The sequence below is a fragment of the Anolis sagrei genome, chromosome 2, assembly GCF_037176765.1.
Source record: "Anolis sagrei isolate rAnoSag1 chromosome 2, rAnoSag1.mat, whole genome shotgun sequence".
NCBI classification, from domain to species: domain Eukaryota; kingdom Metazoa; phylum Chordata; class Lepidosauria; order Squamata; family Dactyloidae; genus Anolis; species Anolis sagrei.
In genome coordinates, this window is record NC_090022.1 from 288,352,857 (window position 1) to 288,363,230 (window position 10,374).

Sequence of the window (10,374 nt, forward strand, 5' to 3'; positions counted from 1 at the left end):
CGGTGGTGCAGTGGGTTAAACCACTGAGCTGCTAAACTTGTTGACCGAAAGGTTGCAAATTCGAATCCGGGGAGCGGCATGAGCTTCCACTGTCAGCCCCAGCTTCTGTCATGTTCGAAAACATGCAAATGTGAGTAGATCAATAGGTACTGCTCCAGCGGGAAGCTATGGCACTCCTTGCAGTCATGTCGGGCACATGACCAGCCACATGACCTTGGAGGTGTCTACAGACAATGCCGGCTCTTTGGCTTAGAAATGGAGATGAGAACCAACCCCCATAGTCGGACACGACTGGATTTAATGGCAGGGGAAAACCTTTACCTTTACCTTAAACTGCCCTAAGTTCCTATGGGGAGAGAGGTCAGTCTAGAAATAAAGCATTATTTTTATAATCATGTTCATTTGAACCCAAATCTGTCATTGGGCTCACATCGGGAAGGGTTGGAAGGTTTGGGTTGAAAGAATTGGAGCATAGGAAATGTATGGAATAGTATGTTTTAGGCAATTCAATTATTATTTCAGTAGCACTATTGTCACTGCCTATTTTAATTCCTTATTTAAAACTTCCCCTTGCCACAAAATAACCACAAGATAGATGCCCCATGTTTACTGGAAAACAATGAAAGTATTGCACTAGACTATACTGGCTGGAACATTCTGGGGACCTATCCAAAAAAAGGACGTTTCCCTTGCATTGTGGAAACCAACAAAGCCCTCAGTGTGACAGATGAGCCAAGGTCCCAGTCCTTTGGCCTTCCATATGGCTGCCCTATTCTTCTTAATGTGTCTTGGACTTGATAATGAAAGTAGCTAAACACAATGGTTGTAAATGTTTAATTGGCCTCTATATGTTTGGGGCTGAAAGAATAGCTGAAAATTATTTGAAAACATGTAATATTCCATTATCAAGAGATAGTGGTGAGAAGAATTAAGGGTGTTTTCTGTTTGGGATAAATTCTGCACAAAATTTCCAAGGGTTTATTTTCTGCACATGGCATTTTCTGGCTTAAAAATGTATTTTGGAGCAGGAATATTTTCTGTGCAGAACGTGAAGTTTTCTGTGAAAAATGAAGTACAGATTTTGCATAGAATAAATGCTTAAATTACAGAATTTTCTGAGTAGAAAGGGCTGTTTTCTTAGCAAAGTTAACACATGCAGGTTTTGCGCAGAATGACTCCCAAACTATAAATAGTCTTTGAAAACGGCACACTTTTCGAAGAGTTTCTCACAGTGGGAAGAAAATTACTCAAACTAATACTTGTCTCTTTCAAGAATGAAATTAGCAAAGAATTACAGGTGTGGCATATGTGTGACACTAATTGTTGCCTGTGGTAGCGGGAGTATTTGTATTTCTGTCATATACAACGTCTTTGGGTGCAATGTATTGTCGAAGGCTTTCATGGCCGGAATCACTGGGTTGTTGTAGGTTTTTTCGGGCTATATGGCCATGTTCTAAAGGCATTTTCTCCTGATGTTTCGCCTGCATCTATGGCAAGCATCCTCAGAGGTAGTGAGGTGCTCTTTGCTTTTGACACCACTTTACCTGCCATGGCTCATTCCTTTGCAATCCTGGGATTTATAGTTTGGTGAGGCACCAATATTCTTTAGCAGAAAATGTTAAAGACCTCATAAAACTACAACTCCATGATTTTATAGCATTGAGCCATGGCGGTTCAAGTGCTGTCAAAAGTGCATTAACTCTACATTGTAGATGCACAGAAAACCAATCCTGGATCCGTCCCAGACTGCTCAGAGTTGTGATACAAGCAAGACACGGATTCCCACTGTAAGGTATTAGAAGATGTTATACAGTCCTATGAGGTCTATAGGTATAGATTTGCTCAGGTTTCCATGAGAATGAATTGCGGAACGCATTCTCACAGAATCTATGTGATATAACTTCAGTTCTGTGTGTCCTGTAGATTGGGCACGTGCAACTAAAAGCCAGAGGCTGGATAAGTTATTGCAGCTCCTACATCCAACATGCCAACCATCTTGGCTAGGGAGCAGGGAGTTCTGGCATTCCCCAAAATATAACTTTTCCAAACTGTGCACTTTCCCTATGTTTCCGGTTGAGCTGTGGTGATGGAATGGAGGAAGGCAGAACCTTTCCATCCACAGAAAACCAATCCTGGATCCATCCCAGCCTGTTCAGAATTGTAATACAAGCAAGACTCGGATTCCCACTGAAAGGTGTTAGAAGATGTTTTGAAGTGTTTACATATTCGTGTTTATGTGACGGTACTCATCGCCCCTCTTTCATTGCAGTGAGTGAGCAGGGAGGCCTCCGGGCTGAAGTAGGGGTAGAAACATGCTAAATGTCAGTCTTCAACCCAGACTTGAGTCCCATTCTATTGTTCGTTTATTTAAACGAACATTTGCAGAGCTTTAGGAGTTTCTTTGTGTATCTGTAAAAAAACTTTGCAGAATTCCTGGCAGATTGGCATGGATGTTGTGGCAGCAAGTTGCATTTAAGAAGAGACCATGAAAGTCTCCAACAATCATAACACACATACACACCCTCCACTTTTCCTCTCTCTATTCTCCAGCACCAGTCGTGAGAATTGTCTCTTTCTTCTGTTCAACGTTAGAAAAGTAGTTTAAAAGGCAGGGCTTTGGTGGGGAAGAGACACACACGCACACACGCATCCCCCTTCTTTTGGTTCCCCTGCATTTTTTGCTAACAAATGCAAGACTTCCGGTCTCCACCCTACTACCACAAACCACAGCCTAACTGCAATTCAATCAGATTTATAGCTCTACTGACGTCTGCATCCTTTAGCATTTATGACCAGAGATCTGGCTATAGGCATAAATAAGGGCCTGTAAATTATAGCAGATGAATTTTGCCCTACCTCTCCAGTCTGGACGGAGCTATAGTTGACTCTCTCTCTCTCTTTAATGATCCCCCTCCCTCTCCTGACTTAAATGACAAGGGGAACAAATTTATTATATGAAAGAAAGCTAGGGATTGGCTTTTAAGAACAGGATGATGTACGCAGCGGGTTAGGCTGAGCAGTGCCATAGCTGTCAGCCCTGCTTACTCACATTTGACATCAGAAAAGATGTCTGTGGCTGATTAGCAGGTCTTTGGTATTATGTTATCTGTCATTGATTTAGTGTTGGCTTAAACCGAATGGCTGCAGCCAGGATTTGAAGATAAGAGTTGGAGGGAAGAAATCAATTGTGGGATATACCGAGTGTGGCACAAGACGCTGTTGTTTTGCATCTTCACCCCATTTCCGTGACCACAACAAGGTTGTTTGACCCCCAACTTCTGAATAATATAACCAGACAAAGGTAGAGGGAGATGCAGGGGTTTGTCAAGACCATTCTCAAATAATTAATGCTCCAGCTGGCCCTCTACATTTGTGGATTTGATCATGAATTTGGTAAAATTTTCTCTCAAGGAATCTCTAGGTCTTCCAATGTGATTTTGTGGTCAACTTGTGCTGGAAATTGATCATAGAGTCATGATGGAGGATGAGTAGATTCATTAGAGACTCTGTAGGTCTTCCATTACTGTCCGGCAAATGTTTACCATAGAATCATACTGGAGAAACTACATATTTCTAGGAAGGTATTATCTCAGGTTAAAAAAAAACGCAATTGTATTGTTTGCAATTTTACACACTTGGGGTGTGTGTCCAGTGCCCTTAAGTCGAATATATGTGATGCATTGGCTCTAGTGTTGACCAGGATTGTCCTATTTGTGGAAGTTATTAGGGTCAAAGAAAGATTGAACCACCTCTTTTTGAAATCTTAATTCGTTTTGACCATCGTGACGTGGTCTTTATGTGGTAAAGTCTCCGAAAAATGATAGGAGAGTCCGAATGCTACAACTGAGGTCTAAGATATCATGGCTAATTATGGGTTACACTGATGCCCCTGAAAAGCCTGAAGGAAGGCATGAAAACAACTCTGCATCCAATGCTATGGTATGCGGAGCATCCTTTTTTCAAAGGGGTGTTCTGTTGGGTTATTAGGAATCCGGATGTAGTAAGACACCTTGTGAAAGCTTTGGCAATGGCATTTGGTGGTCTCATTGGTCGAAAAGGGTCAATTCAGCATACACATTTGGCTCCAAAGAATAGTGCTTTCAAGTTCATAGAATAAGTTGGAACTGATGACTTGAGTAAATCTTTTGTATATCCATACCAGTTTGGCTTGGAAAAGTTCCCTTTTTGGACTACAATTCTCAAAATTATCCAGTGGGCAAGAAGGTTGTGTATTTGTTGTGCATCTGGGTATTGCCAAATAAGTAATGGTGTCAGAGTCATAGTGATAAAATTTATATTGACTTTGCCTTATTGCTGCTAGATCAGAATGTTTATAATCCATCCCCAAAGTAGTAGTGATGTTGGGAAAAGGGCTTTTTTGTTTTGGTAAAGGAAGGATTTGCAATGCAATATCCATGCTAGCGACATGCAAGCAAGCAATCACTTTTTGTTCCCAAAATATCCAGTTAAAATCGACAGTCTCTAAACATGTGGTTTTGAAATAAATAAATAAGTCGAGCCCTGTTAATTCCTTCCATTTTATGATTCATAAGACCATTTCAGGAATATTTAGCCATAAATACAAAGTTCCTCACATTTGGCTTAGTTAATTTCATAATGTGACTTTTCAAAATAACCAACCACAAATACAGCTTGAGTATTCCTTATTCAGAAATCCACCTAGAGATGGTGACACCTTTGCTTTCAGATACTTAAATGTACACAAACTTTGTTTCATGCACATAATTTTAAAAATATTGTGCATTGACTCCCAGTGTCTTACTCCAACACTAAAACTACAACACCATTCACTTGTACTGCATATGAAACATACATGAATTTCATGATTAGACCTGGTTCCCATCTCGGCAAGATATCTCATTATGTATATGCAAGTACTCCAAAATTCAGAATACACAACATTTTTGGTTCTACACATTTTGGATTAGAGATACTCAATGTGTATTTGTTTGTTCTTATTTGGGTCCATGGAAGAGTTGTATTGTTTTTATAAATAACTTACACAAATTATTACTCATAGATTTTTTGGTAGATTGCCAATATCAAAGATGCCAACTTTATTCTCTTGGGATATAGAAAGGTTGGCTCCAGTAGAAGAGAGGAGAGTAGTTGGTCATGGAAAGACAAATAGATGGACTTCATTATTGAAAGACTACAGTCAGTAAAATGACTTTACTAAGTTTGGAAGAGCAAAGGGTTTGATCCATTGTAAGCTTTCTGTATTCATTGGCCCAGTGGTTCCCAACCTTTTTTTGACCAGGGACCACCTGACCAGGGACCACTCTCCAACATTAGTTACAAATCAGTTTTTAGTCATCTTTAGATTCAGTTTGGTTATTTGGGGTGCTGATTCAGAAAATTGCATTGGATAGACCACATCAGCTCTCATTTCTGATACAGAACATATGCCATCCAGTAGTCGTCATCTGCTAGCCAACAGAAAATAATATTTAATAAGCCTCGGCACTATAAGAGAGTTTTGTGAGTCCAGTCGCTTTTGTAGCAACAATGTAGTAATGGTGAGGCCGCAGACTATATTTTAATTTTTGCAAACTACTGTTGGTCTGCGGACCACAAGTTAGGAATCTCTGCATTAGACAACAAGGATGCAGGTCTTCTAATTATATTGCCTTGTTGTTTTGAGATTGAATTTGACATTCCTTTTATTTTATCTTTTTCTAGATTCCCAAGTTCTACAAGAACCAGGGGACCCATCGCACTGGTGTGTGGTGGCATACTGGGAAGAAAAGACGCGCGTGGGTCGGCTGTATTCTGTCCAAGAGCCTTCCCTGGATATCTTCTATGATCTACCTCAGGGGAATGGCTTCTGCCTCGGACAGCTCAATTCGGACAATAAGAGCCAGCTGGTGCAGAAGGTCCGGAGCAAGATCGGCTACGGCATCCAGCTGACCAAGGAAGTCGACGGGGTGTGGGTTTACAATCGAAGCAGTTACCCGATTTTCATCAAGTCGGCCACACTGGACAACCCCGACTCCAGGACGTTACTGGTTCATAAAGTGTTCCCAGGCTTTTCCATCAAAGCGTTTGACTATGAGAAAGCGTACAGCTTGCAACGGCCGAACGACCACGAATTCATGCAGCAGCCGTGGACTGGTTTCACCGTTCAGATCAGCTTTGTGAAAGGCTGGGGTCAGTGCTACACGAGACAGTTCATCAGCAGCTGCCCCTGCTGGTTGGAGGTTATTTTTAATAACCGATGACTCCAGAGACTCAGACCGGACTCAACGAGGACATTTTATAATTACTTTGCTGCTAAATATCTCCTTCTGAGTGCTTGCTTTTTCATGCAACCTTTTTGTCTGTCTGTCTGTTTGTTCTGTTTTGAGAAATAGCTTATGGGAAGATTTCTCTCTCTTTCTCTCTGGTTTTTTTTAAATTTTATTTTGCTTTCTTTTGGCTCTGGTATTTTGAAAAACAAAAAGATTTAAGTGTGAATGACCAATAACTCAGAAGGGGAAAAGGAAGGCACCTAGAAAAGCAGGTGGGGAGCAGGAGAGAAATCACCAGGAGATCATCCTTTCTCCTCTTTTAAGTTATTACCCCAAACTGGTGGGTGGGATGAGATACAACGGTCTTTTTGCATAGCTCCCTCTCTTGAATTTAAGCAATCCTGTGATTTCTCTCCAAACTCCCCACCTTCACAAGCATATCCCAGTCCAGAGAACGTTGTTTGCTCCTGTGGATATTCAGTGTTCTTAGACTGCATAATTCTGTGAAAGGAGGGGATCTATGTGTACAAAGATCCAGGATACTCAGATCCATTGTCTGCATTGAAGTAAATCGGAAGGGGTCACCGAAAAAAGCAGATGGCTGTTCCAAATGTGCATTGGAGCAGCCATATTTGCAGTGAATGTCTGGATAGAGATGTCCTTTTTAACACGAAAAGCAAGATCAGCTATGTTGGCCACAAGATAAAGTCCAAAACCCCTGGTAGGGTCAATGCCTATATTAGGATGAGCAGCAAGAATGTAAACTTTTAAGATCATTCAAAAACATTGTAGGGAAAAAGGGAAGAAATGTGCTCAAAGCCGTGGTCTTAATGATCTGGAATCCATTTCCCTCAAATCTGGTGCTAGGTCATTCTGATCTACAAGTCTTTATGATATGATTTGAATTGTCTAGAACCTTTCATAGGTCATTTGATCACTCGTGTGTGGTTTGAATGAACTAGAACCCATTTCCCTCAAATCTGGCAATAGGTCATTTGGATCACAGAATGTTTTACATACACATAGCCGGGGTGATCTAGAACCCATCTTCCTCAAACCTGGTGCTAGATCATTCAGATCACACAGCGCTTTAAGTACAAGTCTTCCTTGAACCTGGTGCTAAATTACTCACATGGAACTGACTTCTGTGAGGTGCCTTCCTTCTAAATCCTACTTTGCTGCAGGTTTTGTCCTATGGCAGCTCATTCCATCAGCTCTTGCTTATGAAGGGATCTGACCCTGTCATGGTGACGGAAAGCCCATGTGGCACAAAAATCCAATGTACACAAGACGTGTGCCTACATACACATAGTCAGATGCAGCAAAATGAAATACTGGCCAACCTTTTCTAATCTTTTCCATTTCCTTCTTTCACTATTTCTAGTCCCTCTCCATTGCAGCTACTTTGCTGTTTGAAGACTTATTGTGGAGGAGGCAGCAACAACAACATGGGCTTGAAAGGGTGTGCCTGTGTTTCTGTTGCGCTTAAGAGATCATTTGTGATGCTGGGGAAACAATAAGGTGCATGGCCCTGTGCTTTCTGAATTGATCTGCGATGCAGACTTCTTGCTCCCTTCTTGGTTTCTTTTTTTCCCTCTAAAGGACGAAAAGGATTTTCAGTATTTATCCCCCGCGTAACCTGTTCTGGTCGGGTTTATGATAGTACTGTTTGCATCCAGAAACTGCAGTCATTCATTTATTTCTTCTTGAATTCATACACTTAGTATGACAATTTTACACTGTTCTTAGCTCAATGAGCATGTTTAGACCTTAACATAAGCTATTTTTCTAAATATTAAAAAAAAAAGGTTTAAGTGAACAAAGAGGAGCATTCTCGTTGGAATTTTAGCATTGAAGTGCTTTTTGGGGGGAAATAACAACGACAGCAACACAAAAAAAAATAGAGAGAGAGAGACTTCTTTAAAAAAGAACCCTGAGATTTATTAAAAGAAAAAAATGTATTTTATGTTATATATAAATATATTATTACTTGTAAATACAAAGACGTTTTATAAGCATCATTATTTATGTATTGTGCAATGTGTATAAACAAGAAAAAATAAGAAAAGATGCACTTTGCTTTAATATAAATGCAAATAACAAAATGCCAAATTAAAAAAAAAGATAAAAACATAATCTTGGTGTGTGTTTCCTTCTTCCTTTTATGATGAACATGGGTATTTTTTATAAGAAAGTAGGGGTGAATTTACACTGTAGAATTAATGCCGCTGACCACCGCTTTATTTGCCATTGCTCGATGCTGTGGAATCATGAGAATTGTAGTTTTCACAAGGTTTTTAGCTTTCTCTGCCCAAAAATGCTGGAGTCACACCAAAACTACAAATCCCAGAGTTCAATAGCATCAAACCAGTGGTTCCTAACCTTTTTTCACCAGGGACCACTCTCCAACATTAGTACCAAAAGGGTTATGAATCAGTTTTGGGTCAACTTTAAATTCAGTTTGGTTATTTGGGGTGCTGATTCAGAAAATTGCATTGGATAGACAACATCAGCTCTAGTTTCTGAAAAAGAACATATGACATCCAGTAGTCACCATCTGTTTGCCCACAGAAAACCATATTTATTTATTATTATTTATTTTATTTACTTTATTTGTATACCATTAAGTGACTCAGAGCGGTTAACAACAAGTAGCGGCAAAAATTCAATGCAAACATCGTACAGCCATTTAAAAGACAATTAACACAATAATACCATAAGCAATTAACATCAATAACCATCTAGAGCTGATGTGGTCTATCCAATGCAATTTTCTGAATCATCATCCCAAATAAGCCCAGGAACAGGCCTAAAAACGAAGACTCAAAGGTGCCCCCATTTCCAGGCACCACACGGAATGGCTCTGCTCAGGGAGGGAGAATCAATAGGAGCATAGTGTCTAGATCTAGGGAAGTAATGCTACCCCCCTATTCTGCTTTGGTTAGACCACACCTGGAATATTGTGTCCAATTCTGGGCACCACAATTCAAGAGAGATATTGACAAGCTGGAATGTGTCCAGAGGAGGGCGACTAAAATGATCAAGGGTCCGGAGAACAAGCCCTATGAGGAGCGGCTTAAGGAGCTGGGCATGTTTAGCCTGAAGAAGAGAAGGCTGAGAGGAGACATGATAGCCATGTATAAATATGTGAGAGGAAGCCACAGGGAGGAGGGAGCAAGCTTGTTTTCTGCTTCCCTGGAGACTAGGATGTGAAACAATGGCTTCAAATGACAAGAAAGGAGATTCCATCTGAACTTTAGGAAGAACTTCCTGACTGTGAGAGCCGTTCAGCAGTGGTACTCTCTGCCCCAGAGTGTGGTGGAGGCTCCTTCTTTGGAAGCTTTTAAACAGAGGCTGGATGGCCATCTGTCAGGGATGATTTGAATGCAATATTCCTGCTTCTTGGCAGGGGGTTGGACTGGATGGCCCATGAGGTCTCTTCCAACTCTTTGATTCTATGATTCTAGGAGAAGCAGCAGTCAGGAGCCTTGTTGCACCTTTCGTACGTAGTCAAACTCCTCCCTCCTAACATCCCTGTTGCCTTGGCATTATAAGAGGGTTTTGCGAGACCAATCGCTCTCGTTGCAACGGTGTAATAATGGTGAGGCTGTGGGCCATATTTTAGTTTTTGCAGACCACAGGTTGGGGACCACTGTTGTATACTGTAGAATTTATGCAATTTGCCACTACTTTAAATGCTGTGGCTCAGTGTTATGAAGCCTTGCAAGTTGTGGTTTGATGATGTTCCACCACATTTTGGCAAAGAAGGCTTAAAGATCTTGTAAAACTGCTACTTCATGACTCCACAGTTTTCAGACATGGCAGTTAAAGTGGTGTTAAACTGCATTAACTCTACAGTGTAGATGCATTCTGAGCCACTCTCATTTCTGACATTCTTAGTCACAAAAGCAGCGCCTCAGCGAGGTCAAGTGTCATGAAAGCGTTTATCTCAGTCTGTATGGCTTCATTTGTTTTTCTACTTCTTGGCAGAACTTGAACTATTCAATTATTGCCTCACATCTTTCCTATGGCACAATGGCGAGACGGGATGATGATGGTGATGACCGTGCCTTTTGTTGCAAGAGACTGGAGTAAACCCATGGCTTCCTTTCCCTGCCCAGCA

The 10,374-nt window shown here is 40.9% G+C and overlaps 1 protein-coding gene across 1 annotated transcript in view; it reads left to right on the top strand.

Moving 5' to 3' along the window:
* Positions 1-8,387, top strand: part of SMAD7 (SMAD family member 7) — a 76,383-nt gene extending 67,996 nt beyond the window's left edge. The window contains exon 4 of the mRNA XM_060761243.2: positions 5,704-8,387. Coding sequence (XP_060617226.2) covers positions 5,704-6,242 — 539 coding nt within the window. The 3' untranslated portion in view covers positions 6,243-8,387. The remainder of the gene's footprint in view (positions 1-5,703) is intronic.
* Positions 8,388-10,374: the final 1,987 nt, after the last annotated feature.